We start from the raw sequence: 19,116 nt of genomic DNA, 5'->3' as shown, positions 1-19,116 counted from the left end.
AGACATAAGCCTTAAGCACCAGTGGTAGAGTGTCTGACATAAGCCTTAAGCACCAGTGGTAGAGTGTCTGATGCTTATTTAGACATAAGCCTTAAGCACCAGTGGTAGAGTGTCTGACATAAGCCTTAAGCACCAGTGGTAGAGTGTCTGACATAAGCCTTAAGCACCAGTGGTAGAGTGTCTGACATAAGCCTTAAGCACCAGTGGTAGAGTGTCTGACATAAGCCTTAAGCACCAGTGGTAGAGTGTCTGACATAAGCCTTAAGCACCAGTGGTAGAGTGTCTGACATAAGCCTTAAGCACCAGTGGTAGAGTGTCTGACATAAGCCTTAAGCACCAGTGGTAGAGTGTCTGACATAAGCCTTAAGCACCAGTGGTAGAGTGTCTGACATAAGCCTTAAGCACCAGTGGTAGAGTGTCTGATGCTTATTTAGACATAAGCCTTAAGCACCAGTGGTAGAGTGTCTGACATAAGCCTTAAGCACCAGTGGTAGAGTGTCTGATGCTTATTTAGACATAAGCCTTAAGCACCAGTGGTAGAGTGTCTGACATAAGCCTTAAGCACCAGTGGTAGGGTGTCTGACATAAGCCTTAAGCACCAGTGGTAGAGTGTCTGACATAAGCCTTAAGCACCAGTGGTAGAGTGTCTGACATAAGCCTTAAGCACCAGTGGTAGAGTGTCTGATGCTTATTTTCGTTGGTGACTTGTTTTCATTCTTTATAGTTTTATTCTTTAGTTATTTTTCACTGACAGAGAGTTTCTTTCTTTCTATTGCAAATTCATATACAAATATAAACATAAAAAATAGAATTACATTACAATTGGATCTTGATTTGATATTACATAAAAGTTTTATGTTACAGAATGATGGTTTCTTGTAAGTCTTGTTTGCGTATTTGTAATGTAAGATGACTGATGGTAAATTTGATTTCGTGCGTGATATTAAGTTGCATTTACACGTACATTTTTATGGGACTTCAGAATTAAATTCGCTTTTAAATTTAATTCAGGATATAAATGAAATGTTGATAAAACAGTTTTAGTGCAATGTCTTTCATTTTGAAATAAATCATTTTCTTTATGTGAACAATGTAATTTGAGTTAAATATTTATTAAATATATATAAATACCTTGGTTTACTTAAATATTAAAATCTGTATGCATGTTATTTTGTCCAAAAAGATGCAAGCTTAAGGGTGATCCTGAAGTATTTTTATGTAATAATCAATTTAAATTTGTTACCACAGTACCTTGGTCACATAATGGTCTAAAAGATGATGCTTACATAATGCAGCACTATCGATCTCCGAGTATAAGAACAAACTTAATTGCTAGAAAGTTTATTAAATGTTCTGATAAGGTTAAATGCATGTTGTTTAGATCATACTGCTTACATAGGTATTGTGAATCAATGATCTAATTACAATAGAGGTACTCTAAAGAAGCTTCAAGTTTGTTACAATAATGCATTACATATGATGCTTTATTTAGCACGACGCAATAGTGCATCAGTTATGTTTGTTAGTAATGGTTTGTTATCTTTCAAAGACACCATCATAAAATCTATTATGGCTTCTCACTAAGAATTAAACACTCCAATAATGTCTTGGTTATGTGCATTATCTCTCAGCAATGGATGCAAACTGGCATTTTCTACTCTGAGAGTTCTAATACATTTGCCAACCTTTGGTCAATGGCTGATTGTTAGTTGTGTATTATAAAGAGTTTGTAAAATGTTTTAAAAATATTATATTTTTATATTTACAATGAAATAAACAAAAATGAATTATTATGATTTAGTACTTTAGTACATAACAAAAGACAATTAAATATTTATTAATTGTAAAATATTTAATTGTTAATTGTTCTATGAATTTTTTTTTATATATAATTATTAACATCATCAATCATCACCATTCCTCAATTATATTTTGACATTTTGACTATGTTGATTGTCGTCCATCATCATGACTCTCCTTGTTGGTCGTTTCATCCTATTTTTCTTCTATTATTTGCCTGATATATTTGTTTTTATGCTTTTTACTTGGATATACCGGTAGATGCAAACTATAAACGCTTAATTTTATTAATTTTAACATTATTATATTTTCCAGCTTCCAATTGTTTTCCTAGTGCTCGCTTTGTTGATCCGCCGAAGTGTCTGTTGTGAAGCCCCAGCTGCTCAATTTAAAAAACATGACAAAGCCAAATATGAAGACTTAGATGATGGTAAAACTTTTGTACTTTAACAAATTACTTTTATAAAGCTTCTTTTATATCAATTTAAATTTTACCAATTCATAAAATAAACAGAATTCTATAAAGAACATAGATGTTGACAGTAACTACGTAAAACACTTTCGATCACTTAAAATACTGTATGATACTTCACTTGGAAAACTCATTTAATTTGATTAATTAATTTTATATAGTAGTTATAGCTCAACAAATTAATATAAGTAATATGTAACATAACATTGGCTTTTCAATCTGTGTCATAGTATATATTATTACTGTGTGTTACTAATGTCCTATACATAATATTATCTTAAGCATATGATCTATCTTTACTCACAGCTGAACGTGATCTGTTATATGTTACCATGATATTTACCTCAGCAATTTGCTTTTAATGAGTAAAAGCTTTTGATGATCTCTAATGGCATCATTAATCTACATTACAATAGTCAATATATCAATGCTCTGCTACAGTTTCCTATATTATTATGTATGTCAAGTTTCCTATATACTCAACATGCCCATATCCATCTCAAGATACATGCATTTTAGTTGAGAATTACCCCAAAAAACCTTCAAAAACTTTAGAAATACCCAATCACAGTTTACATCACTGACATTTTTATCTTGGATGCAAAATAATAATATTTTTATTTTATTTTTTAAATTTTATTTTATTCAATTTTCAAATCAGTGCAAAGCACTATTAATATGGTTCTACATATACTGCACTTGAACATACAGAAGTAAACAATAAAAATACAAAGATATAAAAATTGAAAAATTGCGTAGCATCAAATTGATAGCAGCGTTTTTTGTTAGTGGTCAAATATTCAGCTGAAATTGCGAGTTTTGTTTTTATGTCAACCGTACGACTTTGTGCGTTACATTAAAATTATCTAAGTAAAATAATTATATTAGCTTAACTGAATTAATTAAAGTATGAGGTAATACTGGGCAATCAAATACAACCATTAACACAGCAAATATTTGTTAATAAATTTAACTTTTATTTCTGATAATTAAAGCTTTTCTGTTTCACCATATAGGTCAATTCATTCATTATTTTCTTTAATCTTATTTACTTGGTTTAATTATTCCAGTGTCCCATGTACCAAAAAAAAAGCGTGAAACTCATAGTTAATAATGAAAAACCTAAAATTTGAATGAAATCATTCTTCTTGTAGGCTGTTGCTTTGTGAATTGCTTAAACAATTACTTGCTTTGCTATTGTATGGGAGTGGGCCATACCCATTGACAAGTGCGACAGCAATTGATAACATGTTGCTACTTTTTTACATAAACCTTAAAATATTGCATGTTCAGTCGATTTCTATAGTTCTATATACTTTGTTCTCGTCGGATCACCGAAGTTAAGCAACGTTGGGCCTGGTTCGAGCTTGGATGGGTGACCATCTGGGAATAGCGGGTGCTGCTGGGGTCCCGTTAGGCATTTGAAATCAGCACTGCTAACTCTTATGGCAGCCCCTGCATCTAGTATCTGCCTCAGACCTGTGGTCAAGGTGGACACTGGACGAGAGAAGCCCTTCATCAATGTCAGGACCAATCAAGGTGCTTTAAACAGTCCTGGCTTTGTTTGTATCAAACCTGTTAGTGGCGGTAATTATCGCTGTTGGTTTCGATTGAATAAAAAAAAAATAAAATAAAAAAAACTGTAGGCTCCTGCTGCTGTTTGTCTTGCTAAATGTTGTATAACTGATTTGTTTTTACCGTTATGCTATCCTATACTTTTGGCAACGGATCTCTTTTTTTTTTTCAGTATTTGTTCTTATTACTAAACATTGTAAATATACTGGGCTGGATTATTTTAGCTTATAAATGTATATTTTTACATGTATTCAAATGTTCTATAATAGAACATATTGTGTCTACCAGCTACAGCACACCATCTAATCATATCTTTCTTACAATATGGAGCTCTGTTTGAAGTTTGTTACACATACAATCCCATCCCAAATTTGTATCCAAAATTTTTTTGGACATGAATCAACAAAACTGAATCTTTACAAATAAAACACATCACATATTTGTTAAATACAATCTTAATTTGTAGTACAGTATATAGGCCTATGTAATACTGCACACTTTGTAAATATACATAGCTCATCAACTAAATATAGTCACTCCGAACTAAGTCGATTTAAGAATATAGATTTCTCTAATACCATGTGAACTATTCAAATGCACGTATCTTATCACGTTCTTAATGCACTAATGGTAATTTAATAGTACTATAAAATAAAAATATAGTGTATTCTTCTCGTTAAAGTACCTACGATTTTGTACAATCTGTACACATAGAAACACATATATAGACACACATATTTCCCGCATAATTTAGGAGTTTCTAAGTATATTATGTTCAATCTAAAAGTTCAGTAAAGTAGAGCTGAAATATGTGTTGATTCTGAAAAAGAGAAAAAACTACAGTTTGGTCTAAGGCCTGTTTCGTGAGTCGTGTGACTCACTCATCAGGAAACTTTAATGAAAAAATTAAATTACAACGTTGCTTATAAGCACATTTACTTGTAGAATTAGCACATACAGGAGCTATGTTTTGGAATTTTAGTTGTAATGTAATATTAATGCTTTCTTTCTGTGTCGGCTGGAGGAATAAAGTTTGTTACGTTTGTTGATAATTCAGGGTGGCAGATGATAAATAATCAAGATGACAAGTGTCCAAATATGTTTACTGAGTTTCTAGAACTTGTATGCCGGAATGATTAGGTGTGGTTTTTGTACTGTGTCTTAAAATCATCTTCAGTGAGTTCTAAGTTTCTGAAGTGGGTTTGTTTATGCGTGTTGCTGTGACTTGGTATATAGATGATTGTAGGCAATTTAAGTTAAGCGGGCATGTGTCTTTCTGTTGGCAGTTGCATGTTTTATTTTCTTGCGTGTTTTCCACGGATGTTGTTTCGGGCTGGTTGAGTATTCTCTTGTTGTGACTGTCTATTACCAGTTTCATATTATTCATACAATTGTAGCTAATCTTTATGGTGTTTCGGTTGAAGATTTGCAGATAATGTTCAAATATAGTTTAGAACCATCTCAGTACAATTGCGGTCATTTTGATATCCCATATGTAAGATTACGTGCAATAACAAAAATTGCGGTCATTTTTCTACCCAATCTGTAAGGTTACGTGCAGTAAAAAAAATTTGTATAACGAACCACATTTTTCCTCCCAAAAAATTATGCACATTTTCAATCTCCAGAATATTCCTTCTTTACATACCTTTTCAGATATAGTTTATGATTCTGTTCTTCATATTTTGTTTCTGATGCAGCATTAGGCTTGTGTGAACCCGTTTACTTTATTTGCTTTAATCCCACTGCGCTATAAATTGTATATTTATGCAAATGAATGAAAACAATTTTAAAATTCCTAACAAACATTATATTATTTTCTTTCTTTAGTCACAAACAAGAGTGAAATGAAAGAAGAAAATCTTGCAAGTGAAACAGACTCTATATGCTGTGGGTCGCCAAGATCTAGAACATTTGCAATAACTTTCCTCGCATCCCTTATGCTTTTTCTGTTTGATGGTCTGCAGGTGAGTGAGTGTATATTAACAAAAGATTTCTATACTTTTTTTTTTTTTTTTTATTCAGTATATTACACAGAGGCGCCTTACAAGATGGAACCATCTTAGCTTCAAGGCGCCTCAGATTAACAAATACAACATTTTAAAACAACTAACAGAAACATCAATTAAATCTTCCAGAATTAACAAGAAATTGTTGTACATAATAAAATAATAAAGCATTTTCACAATTCGAAAGAAGATCGGAACCAAAAATAAAAATTTCACTTAAAAATGTAAAATTAAATGTTAAAGAAAACTTGAGTTCCAATCATGAGACTTTTTATGTTTTTTTTGGAAAAAAATTTAATTAAATTTGAATTTGAAAAAGTATACCTCCTTGATATGTGGTAGTAATACGACATAAGTCAGAAGTATGCTTGGCATATTGTACACCTATTGTGTAGCATTGTTAACGTCACTCACTACTACGTACTTGTGTACAACAGCTACATAACCAATCTTAACAACACAGAGAAACTCGGGTTGTGCTTGAGTAGAAATATATTTACCAATGTTTTTAATGTCACTATTGTATACTAAATTTGATTTGCTGAAAAAAACTACTCTGCTTTCTCTTCTCTCCGATCAAGGTGTGAATTGTTTTGGGTTAAAGAAAGTAGTGATTTTCGGGGAAAAATGAACTTGGGAATTTTAAATCAAGTGCTGGCAATAATTAAGATGACCGTATTTTTAAAAATGCCAATATTAAAAGAGAGACAAGCATTTATTAATATAATATACGCTATACATGTGTTGGCATTTTAATCTGTGACTATGACTATGTAAGCATGCCATTCTCACTCTGTACATGTGAACGTATCCCAAGTATAATTGTCATTAGCCATTGTATGGCAAGCCATCTAACACTAAACAAGTATAATTGTCATTAGCCATTGTATGGCAAGCCATCTAACACTAAACAAGTATAATTGTAGAAATGCATTCATGGTCCTGCAAGTTGACACATAATCAAAAATAATATTCATCTTTAAGACAACTACAATTTATTCAAGGAAGCATGACTTAGTGCTATGTCCCTAAGCTAACCCTTGGGAACTTTATGCACAGTTCTAATTAAAATTGTCATCATTTTTGCAAATGTTGTTTTTGATTTGCATGATAACATTATTTTGTGAAGCACAGAGGATTGGAATAAAAAAAAAATAGCTTTTAAGTTTTAAGAATCAATATTATTATTTATTTTTTGGATAAGTGAAAAATCTCATTACATAATCTCATGGGATCATGCTTGATTTTTATGCTGTACTTGTGTGAAACACTATTGCAGAAACATTTCTGTACATTTTTACAGGGGAAAAAGTTTTTATTACAAATACTCTCTTAACGATTGACCTAAGAGAGTTAGTAGATTGGTTGACCATAATATTTGACACAATCGCAAGAACATCTATATATTAATGCTACTAAATTTTTCGCGTATTTTACGTATCTCCTCCAAAACCACTGAACGGTACATGCTCACATTGGCACACTGATATTTATTGATGTTATTTTGTTAGAAAATGACCGGAAGTAAAGTTATTGACCTTTGACATAGAGAATAATGTAGCTATTTACATTTACAAGTATAAATATTGGTCAGTTGTTTTTGCCCTATTTAGAAGTAAAGTACATTGAGAATTAAAAAAAAAAAAAATTCTGGTGGAACTCGAACCCACGACCTCCTCACTATCCTGGCATCCACTAGGATAATTATGTTATGCATTGAGTTGTCTCTTCTAAACACACAACAATTGGTTTCAATGACCACATTAAACCTCTATAAATTTTGCTGATTTGGCTAAAAGTAATGAGCAGTGACATTTGATGGTAATTATCACAAATATTATTAGGAGGGTATCTCGCAGATTTTTTTGACTAATGACTAGTTTTCATTATGCTCGTCTTATACATTGTATCTAGCAAAAATAAACCAGCTTGGCTTGACGTAGATGAATGACCCAATAACAGAGAATAAAGAAGGTCATAGCACCCTTTTCCCAGATCAGGCTCCAGAACAGAAGGAAAAAAGTTAAAATGGGTTGGTGGTCTTGTTGGCATTACTCAAGATGAGGTTTCCCTTGACCAAAATGATTGTTTTTCAGGGGAATCGAACCCACTCTTCAACACAGATCCTTCAAGATTTCATCAAATCATTGTCTTAATAATTTCAAAAGAATTCGAGAATGATATCTTAAACAGAGGGTAAAAAGGAGTTTAGGCTTATAAAAATTTTGCGAGCAGAGTCTGGTTATGGACTCCTTCAAAAAGAAAATGAAACTAAAAACATTTTGCTTGACAGTAAAGACGTGTGTCTAGAAGGATAAAATCATAAAAAGCTGAACATCAACAACATCTTCATCACTTCTAATAATCTGACTTCCTAAATTGGTCCATTGGCTTGGCGATGAATACAAAATGGCAGTCAATGTTAGCATTGGATGGATTGCTTCTCATATCCACAAACAAAACATCCATGTTGAAGAAGCAAAACCAAGCATAAAATAGGAATGTACAGCAGTAACTAGTGCTATTTTAGTTACCGCATATTTCGGTGTATAAGTCGCACTTTTGACCTCTAAATTAAGGGTACTTCTTATACACCGAACATAAATGCCTCACCACACAGATTGTACATATCGTCACCTCGTTTTAGCATGATGTTATACTAAATATGATGAAAAGATTTGTTCATTATGGAGCTGTTTTAGTAATTTGTAAACGTTTACGATTGGAATAGTATTTATTTATAGTTATACGCACGATCGCCGACCGCCGTACCCCAGCGCAAGCCCTTCTTGGCGGCCACATGGTGTAACGGTATTCGACTAGTATATTCTCCAGGTGATTATAGCATGGACCTAGCGTACACACTTCTCGGATACATAGATACTAATCGAATACGATTGTCCGTGAAAACGTGCGCCCTCTTGAAATGATCGAGCGAGGCTAGCCCACACACGTACGTGTTACACACACGGTCATGCACTGGTTTTTGTGGGTGCGAAACTCATGAATAACAAGTTAGAAAGAACTTGTTGAGGCTGGACGCCGTTGTAGATATAACAAAATATATTATTACAATAATATTGATTACAATTTAAAAAAACATTGTTTTGATGAAATATAAGGTGCGTCTTATACATCGACGATATAAAAAATACCGATATTTTACTCTCAGTTAGGGGGTGCGTCTTATACACAGGTGCGACTTATACACCGAAATATATGGTAGATTTATATTATTGTCAATTTACTTAATATATGAATTTAAAAGAATCAAATCATTCTTTATTTTTCATTAAATTTTATTTTAAAAAAAGACATTCCTTTTACAATCTAGAATAGCCACAATGAGATATAGTGCAACAAAAATAGGTTTCATTTTCCTTATGTATTGTTTATTATACACAGGAGCCTTTTCAATTTGTCATTAGTATCAAATCACCTGAAAATGATTTACAGTGTTTATAACTAGAACATAGGCATCTAAGGAGCAATCTAATGTCAATAAGAATTGCATAAAGACAATCTATCTAACGATTACAGTATTCATTTTTCATTGTGTATAATAACGCCCGTATTCTTAAAAGTTTGTTTTTTTTAAATATTAATTTTGATGAAAAGTCAGTATTTCTAAATCAGTAGTGTTGAATATACAGTAGTTCATTTTTCTATTTAATTAACTTGAGTCAAAAGATGGAACACAACACATGCAACGTTAGAATATTGCGCACAGAAAATAGATTATGCCATTATGACCTGATGAAAATAAATGTTAGTGTGCTCTCTAATTTGTGTCTAAACAGTATACAATATATACTGTACTATACAGTTTAGCATTGGGAAAATTACGTGACCCATGTTTTCATCGAATTTTTAACATGATGTCATCAAAATGAAACATAAAGATAGCAATTTTGGAACGAAATTATCTGAGCATATTGACGTGTTGAAGAAATCTGGACACATTGAATATAGATGCATGCTCTTTTAAATGTGATGAACTAGGACGCAAAAGATGAAAATACGACTTTTAAATTTCAACTAGCCATATGATTCTGTCACATCATTCAATACACAAAATGTTTACTGAATTCATATCTGCAATTCAACAGCTTCCAGAAAACATTTTAATAAAGAGTATCATCACTTTTTATTCTGAGGAGCTATAACACACTGAAATTTAGTGTAAAGATGAAAATAAGTGACCCATGTATTCATACTTTCAAACATGATGACATCATCAAAATTAAAATGTTTGTAATTCCTACAAAAGATAATTGAGCAAACAAATATTAATATCTGTGATGAGCTATGACAAAAGAGGCAAAAATCCTATATTCTGGTGGCCATATGATGACGTCATAACATCTGAGAGGTAACACCTCATGTACAAGGCCGGCAGTTGAAAAGAGATTACATCAAAAAACGTGCCCCAGTTAGGCTAGTTAGGCTAGTTAGGCTTGCAATTGCATTTGGAAGATGGTGCTGGGCTAGGGCTATATCATAGCTTAGGTAGCGAACAGGTAGGTAGAGGGCCAAAGGTGTGTGTAGACGTAGTTAATTTTCCCTCTACACTGATTGTCTTTTAAAATCCATTTTCTTGATTTTTGGATATACCAACAGTTAAATAACTGACATATCGATACAGCAACAAATATTGATTGAAGAAAACTGTTTTAATTTACAAGCTGTGAGTTAGGATTATATCATTTTCTTCACTTTGATCAGCTAGGCCTTTCGCGCCTTTTTATACGTTTGTTGCTAACGCCGGTAACCAGGGACGCCAAGCATTGTGCTTACCACCATACGGTACGTTACGTTTAGTCTTTTGACTAGGCCTAGGTTCACTCTCCTCATCTAAATCATTGGCTGTTTGGATATTTTTTTTACAAAACAAACTAGTGCGGATTATCACAACAATAATATTTACAGTTACTGTTGGTCGTACTGTAATTTTGTTTTTTGTATCGTGACAATCGATGAAACGCTTGTCTTTGAATGCTTACATTTTTAACATAAAACAACGTATTTCCTACTTTGCTCATCATCATGCAGTATAAAGTACAATTTAGAACATTATTCATCCATTTACTATGTATCATAGTAAGAATATGCACCCTAAGTCAACCGACTTTAGACTTCACTGAAGTCGGACCTGACATCGCAAGCAACTGGTCAGCACCTACCCACATTAAGCAGGATAACTTGGATTTGAGATCACCACTCTGGCAAATGTACGGTGCAAGCTCTTCGAGATATCCTGTAAAACGTATATTAAGAAAACATCACCACTTAACGTTAAGTTACTTGATCATTATTGCTGGGGATGTCTCCCTAAATCCTGGACCTCAACAAAAGTCATTTTGTGACGTATGCAGTAGAGGATTTAACAAGCGAAGTAAAATCATCAGATGCAATGCATGCGACATTAAAACAATACATACAAAGTGCGCCGGTAAGTCATCCTCTTATATTTGCGATATATGCTCCTTGAACTCGCTCCCATGGTATGATGCAGACTTTCATGAAAATCAGAACCAAGATGTATCTGACGCTAATCAGATTGATCCCCTAGACGATGACATGGACGACATCGCAAAAACAATTAACAAACAAGGAATGCATTTTCTTCAACTTAATGTACGATCGCTGATTCCCAAAATATCTGAAATAAGGGAAATCGCATTAAAATCAAAGGCAGCAGTTATATCCATCACCGAGTCTTGGCTAGATGAGACTGTTCCTGATAATGAAGTAAACATAGATAGATATACCTTAGTTCGCAATGATAGATCTTCTCGTAGAGGAGGTGGAGTATGTATGTATGTGCGTACGGACAAAGCGTTTACCAAGAGAGAAGATTTAATGGACAATAATGTTGAATCAGTATGGATTGAACTCAACCTCCCGGATACAAAACCAATCGTTGTTGGAACCTATTACCGTCCTCCTGAACAGAATGTCAACAATTTTCTAAACTTTTTCGAAGACACTGTAAATAAAATTAACAACCTTGAAACCATCATAAATGGTGATTTTAACATAAATACTAACAGAGATTGTACTCAATCTACGAATTATAAAAATGTTCTCGAATTACTAGGATTCTCTAACTTGATAAGTGAAGACACTCGTTTTGACAGGAATTCATCCTCATGTTTAGACCATATCCTATGTAATTCTCAAGACAAAATTTCTAATTCCGGTGTTATAAACACAGGCCTAAGTGATCATATGCTGATATTTTGCACACGCAAATCTTGTAAAGCAAAATACTCATCGCATAAGACCATTTACTCAAGATCATTTAAACAGTACAACAAAGAGGAATTCCTGTCAAAACTGTCCGAGATAGATTGGACAAACGTTACATCTAAAGTTAATGTTAACGACGCATGGTCGTCATTTAAGGAAGCTCTTAGCTCCGTCATAAATTGTGTGGCACCCCTTAGAAAGATGAGGGTGAAACAAAGGTCAGATCCATGGTTTAACACAGATATTCTAAATGATATACGAACTCGTGATCAATATTTTAATAAATTTAAAAAGAGTAAAATCAAAGAAGATCATGATATGTATTGTAAATTAAGAAACAAGGTCAAGCGCAATGTTAAAAAAGCTAAATCAACGTATTTTCGAAATAAAATAATTGAAAATAAAAACAATCCTAAGAAATTATGGCAACATCTTAAGAAATTAGGATATAGTGAAAAGACGTCTGAACAAGCTAAAGTTGTTTTGGAAATAAATGAATCAAAAATTCACAATCCACAAGAGGTTGCTACACATTTTAATAATCATTTTACCAATGTAGCAAGATATCTTGTTGATAAACTTCCACCCATGAGTAACATGTTTAACTACGGTTCCAAAATTGTAAAAGACTTTTATTCTTCAAAAGTTACAACTCTTTTTAGCCTTAAACCTGTGTCAGAAGAATTCATTCTTAAACAACTTGAAAGTCTTGACCCTACGAAAAGTACAGGTCTCGATGGGCTACCAGCTAAATTCCTTAAAGATGGCGCCGGTGTACTGGCTTCCCCTTTAACGTATTTTATCAATTTGTCAATTAATACAGGAGTTGTTCCGAGTGATTTTAAAATAGCTAAAGTCATCCCACTGTATAAAAAAAAATGTCGTAAAAATCCAGAAAACTATAGACCCATCAGCGTCTTAAGTGTTGTCTCAAAAATTCTCGAAAGGTCGGTTCATGTTCAGTTAGAACAGTACCTTGTGGAAAATGATCTTATTTATCAATATCAGTCAGGTTTTCGGCAATTTCATTCTACCGAAAGTACTTTAATTAATCTGTTAGACACAATTAAATTAAATAACTCCGAAGGTACACATACTGGTATGGTACTTATAGATTTATGTAAGGCATTCGACACTGTCGATCATGATATATTGTGTGAAAAGCTTTTGTTAATGGGCATCACCTCATTAGACTGGTTTCGTTCATATTTGTCAAACAGAAGCCAAATTGTTAAAATCGAAGACTCCTTATCCGTTCCCATGGATATTTCATGTGGAGTTCCACAGGGTAGCATACTGGGTCCTTTGCTTTTTTTATGTTTCATAAACGATATGGTTGTAAGTATCGACCCTGAATGCAAATTGCTGTTATATGCTGATGACAGTGCAATTGTTTTCTGGCACAAAGATCCGACTGTCGTCGCTGATAAACTTAGTAAAGCTCTTGATTCATGTAGAGTATGGCTTGTCGATAACAAACTATCTATCAATATCAGTAAAACTGAATCTATCATATTTTGTACCCAAAAACGACTTCAATGTTTACGATCTTTCAATATTATTTCTCATGGCCTTACTTTAACGGGTTCTAAGTCAGTAAAATATTTAGGTATAGAACTTGATAGTTCTGCCTCTTGTAACAACATCGCCAAAAGTGTTATAAAAAAGGCGAATAGTAGATTAAGGTATTTATATCGTCAGGCTAGTTGCTTGGACAAAAACACGAAAAAACTGTTATGCTCTGCCTTAATTCAATGCTTGTTTGATTACTGTGCTTCGACTTGGTATGAAGGTATTGACAAAGTTTTGAAGCAAAAACTACAGACCACTCAGAACAAATTTGTGCGTTTTATTTACGGTTTCGGACCACGATCTCATATTGGTCAGAAGGAGTTATCAGACATTGGCATGCTTAAGGTGGAAAGTAGAGTAAAATTTCTCAGGCTTTGTAATGTTCATAAAATTGTCAATAACAATGCAGCTCCATATCTATCTGAACATTTCTCACGGACATCCACAATCCACACACATAACACACGCCAACGTAATGTTAATCTGGTTTTACCTCTACTTAAAGGAAATAAACAGTCTCATTCTACTTTTTTCTTCTCTGCTATCAAAGACTGGAACGCTCTTCCATCAAACTTAAAATTAATTTCCAACTTAACTACCTTCAAATCTCATATTAAAAAACATTTTGAACGCAATATTTTATATTTAGAATAATTTTGATAACTATAATGGTCTTGATTACGTGCAATTTTTCTCATTTTAATTTTTCTGTTTTACTGGGCTTTATTTTAATGTATATTTATATATTTATAGTTTTATTAATGTTGTATTTTCTCTTGTTTGTTATGTGCAATTTGGACCCCATTGGAAATGGGCTGGTTTTTCCGGCCTAATGGGTGTTCCTGATGCTCGTTATTTTGTCTTTTGTCTGTTTGTTATTTTAATGTTGAGCATCAAATAAATTCAATCAATCAATCAATCACAGCACTATAAGTATTGGACTTGCGGTTTAGGAGGAGATAGAGGAACACATTTTTCATTAGTTCTATTAAAATATAGATAGAATAAAAAAGTAATATTAAGCATTGATTCGTTGATATTGATATTGCAATTAAGATTTCAAGTATTACAATTTATTTTAATTATTACAATAAAATGCTAACAATATTCTAAACAGGAAAAGGCATTGTCAATGTCTTGATTACAAACTCCATTTGTTGACAAAGCTGTTACAATTTTGATTACTCAAAGTGTTTTGAAATTCATTAGGTCATACTCTACAAGATAACAGTTAATTTAGTATAATAAGTGTGCATATTTTATGATATGAGTGTTCATTTTATGATTATACACATTGATGCATGTTTGTTATTTTCCTATCTAGTGGAATTAGCTTTTCTTACTGTTTGGCAACAATATATTTAGTTTAATTGTTATTGTATCAGCTGTATTTGGTTGTTAATGACCTGTTGCAAACTGACCATAGATACATTGTCTTTAAGTAAAAGGAGCAAGATCACAATAATTGATACAAAAGATAAAAAATCATGCATTACCTGCCACATCACCACTCAATAATCAGTGGTGTAGTGCGCAGTATAAAGCTGACAAGCGTAGGTAGCCAAATTTGTATAGGCTACAAGAATTAGTACCCGTCTTCAACGGGTGGGAGCCGTACACGTGCTGATTAACAAATTTCAAACGCATGAAAATTTCTATGAAAGAGTTGCAATAGAAATCTAATTACCGTATATTTCGGTGTATAAAATATCGGTATTTTTTATATCGTCGATGTATAAGACGCACCTTATATTTCATCAAAACAATGTTTTTATAAATTGTAATCAATATTATTGTAATAATATATTTTGTTATATCTACAACGGCGTCCTTTATTTAGGTTTTTTCTTACCTAGACTCGGCCGCGCCCAGCCTCAACAAGTTCTTTCTAACTTGTTATTCATGAGTTTCGCACCCGCAATAACATCGAGTGCATGACTGTGTGTGTAACACGAGCCTCGCTCGATCATTTCGAGAGGGCGCACGTTTTCACGGACAATCGTATTTGATTAGTATCTATGTATCCGAGAAGTGTGTACGCTAGGTCCATGCTATAATCACCTGGAGAATATACTACTACACCATGGGGCCGCCAAGAAGGGCTTGCGCTGGGGGTACGGCGGTCGGCGATCGTGCGTATAACTAGCTATAAATAAATACTATTCCAATTGTACGTAAACGTTTACAAATGAAATTTTATCGGAGCGCCTAAAACAGCTACATAATGAACAAATCTTTTCATCATATTTAGTATAACATCATGCTAAAATGCCTCGAAAACTAGGCAGAACCAGGTTGCCGTTACGTCAGTATACTGTAGCTACTGTAGGCCTAGCCTACTCAGGCCTAGCAAACGAGGTGACGATAGCCTCTATGTACAATCTGTGTGGTGAGGCATTTGTGTTCGGTGTATAAGACGCACCCTTAATTTAGAGGTCAAATTTGCGTGTCAAAAGTGTGACTTATACACCGAAATATACGGTAATCCATTGATACACAAAGGGTTGAATGAAAGTTTAACATAACATAGTATGTCTGGTAGGCTAAATGCTTATTAAAAGTATAAGGTCAGTAAAATGCATTTTAACAAAAATAAATACAGAACATTTTACACTATATTTTATATACACTTAATCGCCCGTAACATCTATATAAATTAGATACAAGAACCAGACTGTTGCAATTATGAGAGTAAAAGAATTAAATTTCCCTGACGAAAAATGGTCAACACTATTATATTTGGGGGTATGGACTGTACCACCTGACAACCTCATGCAATTGTGTTTTACAACAGGTTTTTCCGATTGCTGAAAATTATTCGCTGCAAAAATACTAATAAATGTAGGGCCTGCACTTCAAATCTTTGGAAAAATATAACTATATGATTATAAAGCCTACATAAATCATCCTATAAGTGTTTATTATTACAAATGGAAAAAAGTAATCTATGACCACTTTATAATCTTGAATTCATTTTTCCCCAACCCCCTCTTTCCCTATTCTTTGAGATGTAATTATTAGTAAAAAAATTTTAAGGATGGATTGAATTTAACTTGGTTATACATTGTTGGGAGTTGTATGGGAGTTGGATAGCCGAGTCATTAGGACACTTGACTGTCACAGATAGACCTGGGTTCAATTCCCGACAACTCCCAGTCCACTTAGCTGTAAATGAGTACCAAGTTAAAAATGCTAGGGAGAAAAAAGGCGGCGTGGAAAGGAACTGGCCACCCTACCACATAATGCCGAGGCTTAGTACAATGAGCTAACAGCTTATTCCCCTACGTTCAGAATGAACACGGAACCTTTACCTTTTTTACCTATAAATTGTTGATGTTTATGTTATTTATCATTTTAGGCAGCTTATGGTGGTTACATTTACACTTACGCTGTGAAGAGTATAGCAGACCTGTCATCGTCTGCAGGAGCTTACTTGACATCAGTTTACTGGGGTAGTTTTGCTCTAGGTCGCTTAGTGTCTATTCCTATATCAACACGACTATCGCCTACCATGATGCTTTTAATTAACTTGGTAAGTTTTCTTATTTTTTTACATTTAATAATCACTTGATCACTTCATACCATTAGAATATCTTTAAGGCTCATTTGAATTTGATTAAAAAAATTTAGTCCACCAGTAGATTCAGGATTTTTCAAACGGGGGAGCATAACATATGAGGCATGGCATCACAAAATCGACGTAGTGTCCGAAATAGTAATTTTGTTAGATTTTTATATATTTGTAATCTATCTTGAATAAGCTTTAAAATGAATTATTAATGAATACATACGAGTCGCCTTTAGCTCAAGAAATTTTCATTTTGACAACAATGAAGTAGCCAATTAGCTGGGCCTAGCTATGCCGATTAGCTGGGCCTAGCTATGCTGATTAGCTGGGCCTAGCGTAGCCCATTAGCTGGGCCTAGAGTAGCCCATTTAGATGTGCCTAGCGTAGCCCATTAGCTGGGACCGGGCCTAGCGTAGCCCAGCTGATCAAGATTCAGGGACGATTCGGTCCTGAGACGATTCGGCCCGGGCCAATTAGGCCCATTTTTGGTGGGCCGAAACATCTCACTTTAGACCAAATTCGTATTTATTTTTTTGGTATTTATCCAGTTTTTAACAATCCGTATTTATTGATATTGACAATCTTGATATATATATATTACTAAAAAAACGTAATTTTATATTCAATTACCAACAATGTTTTCAAAATGTTTGCTTTATTGCATATTTATCCCTAGTAGTACTACCCCATAGTCTTTGGGGAAAAAAGCTTATTTTATGCTTATAAATGCATATCAAAGCCGATAAATTTAAGTGTGCCGCATCGTCCCAGGGCCAAATCGTCCCGTTACTGCTGATCAACGCAACAAGGTACTATGACAAAACTCGCCCATTTTCTCCTCAATAACGGCAAATTAGTTGAAACGATATCACTATATGTTACATAGTATTAATTATTATGTTATTTTTACAAAAAATATTTAGAGAATAACGACTTAATTTGCAAATATTAACATATTATATATCGGCCAATCAGAGAGCGTCTTGCTATCACAGTCTTGACAGCAGTTTTAGCAACCTTAATAAAACCAATTTCCATTAGCTAGATAAAAATTCCTTTCGGTTGATGATATATTTTTTAACAGATAGGTACCAAACATGACATGATTCAGGCTAGCGGTTCGTTTACAACAGATAGGTACCAAACATGACATGATTCAGGGTAGCGGTTCGTTTACAACAGATAGGTACCAAACATGACATGATTCAGGGTAGCGGTTCGTTTACAACAGATAGGTACCAAACATGACATGATTCAGGCTAGCGGTTCGTTTACAACAGATAGGTACCAAACATGACGTGATTCAGGCTAGCGGTTCGTTTACAACAGATAGGTACCAAACATGATATGATTCAGGCTAGCGGTTCGTTTACAACAGATAGGTACCAAACATGACATGATTCAGGCTAGCGGTTCGTTTACAACAGATAGGTACCAAACATGACGTGATTCAGGCTAGCGGTTCGTTTACAACAGATAGGTACCAAACATGACGTGATTCAGGCTAGCGGTTCGTTTACAACAGATAGGTAGCAAACATGACATGATTCAGGCTAGCGGTTCGTTTACAACAGATAGGTACCAAACATGACGTGATTCAGGCTAGCGGTTCGTTTACAACAGATAGGTAGCAAACATGACATGATTCAGGCTAGCGGTTCGTTTACAACAGATAGGTACCAAACATGACATGATTCAGGCTAGCGGTTCGTTTACAACAGATAGGTAGCAAACATGACGTGATTCAGGCTAGCGGTTCGTTTACAACAGCGCCGTAAATAATGTTTTAGTGAACAAAAATACAATTACTATATTTTATTTTCAATGGAAACGACATAAATAATTGTAAAATACACATAGTTATGATA

At 33.8% G+C, this 19,116-nt stretch overlaps 1 protein-coding gene across 1 annotated transcript in view; it reads left to right on the top strand.

Annotated features, from left to right (window-relative positions):
- LOC140058720 (major facilitator superfamily domain-containing protein 4A-like) overlaps positions 1–19,116 on the top strand; it is a 77,546-nt gene that overhangs the window by 39,447 nt on the left and 18,983 nt on the right. The window contains exons 4-6 of the mRNA XM_072104436.1: positions 2,116–2,230; positions 5,678–5,814; positions 17,039–17,212. Coding sequence (XP_071960537.1) covers positions 2,116–2,230; positions 5,678–5,814; positions 17,039–17,212 — 426 coding nt within the window. The remainder of the gene's footprint in view (positions 1–2,115; positions 2,231–5,677; positions 5,815–17,038; positions 17,213–19,116) is intronic.

The sequence above is a fragment of the Antedon mediterranea genome, chromosome 9 (assembly GCF_964355755.1).
Source record: "Antedon mediterranea chromosome 9, ecAntMedi1.1, whole genome shotgun sequence".
NCBI lineage: Eukaryota > Metazoa > Echinodermata > Crinoidea > Comatulida > Antedonidae > Antedon > Antedon mediterranea.
This window is presented reverse-complemented; position numbering and strand designations above follow the sequence as displayed.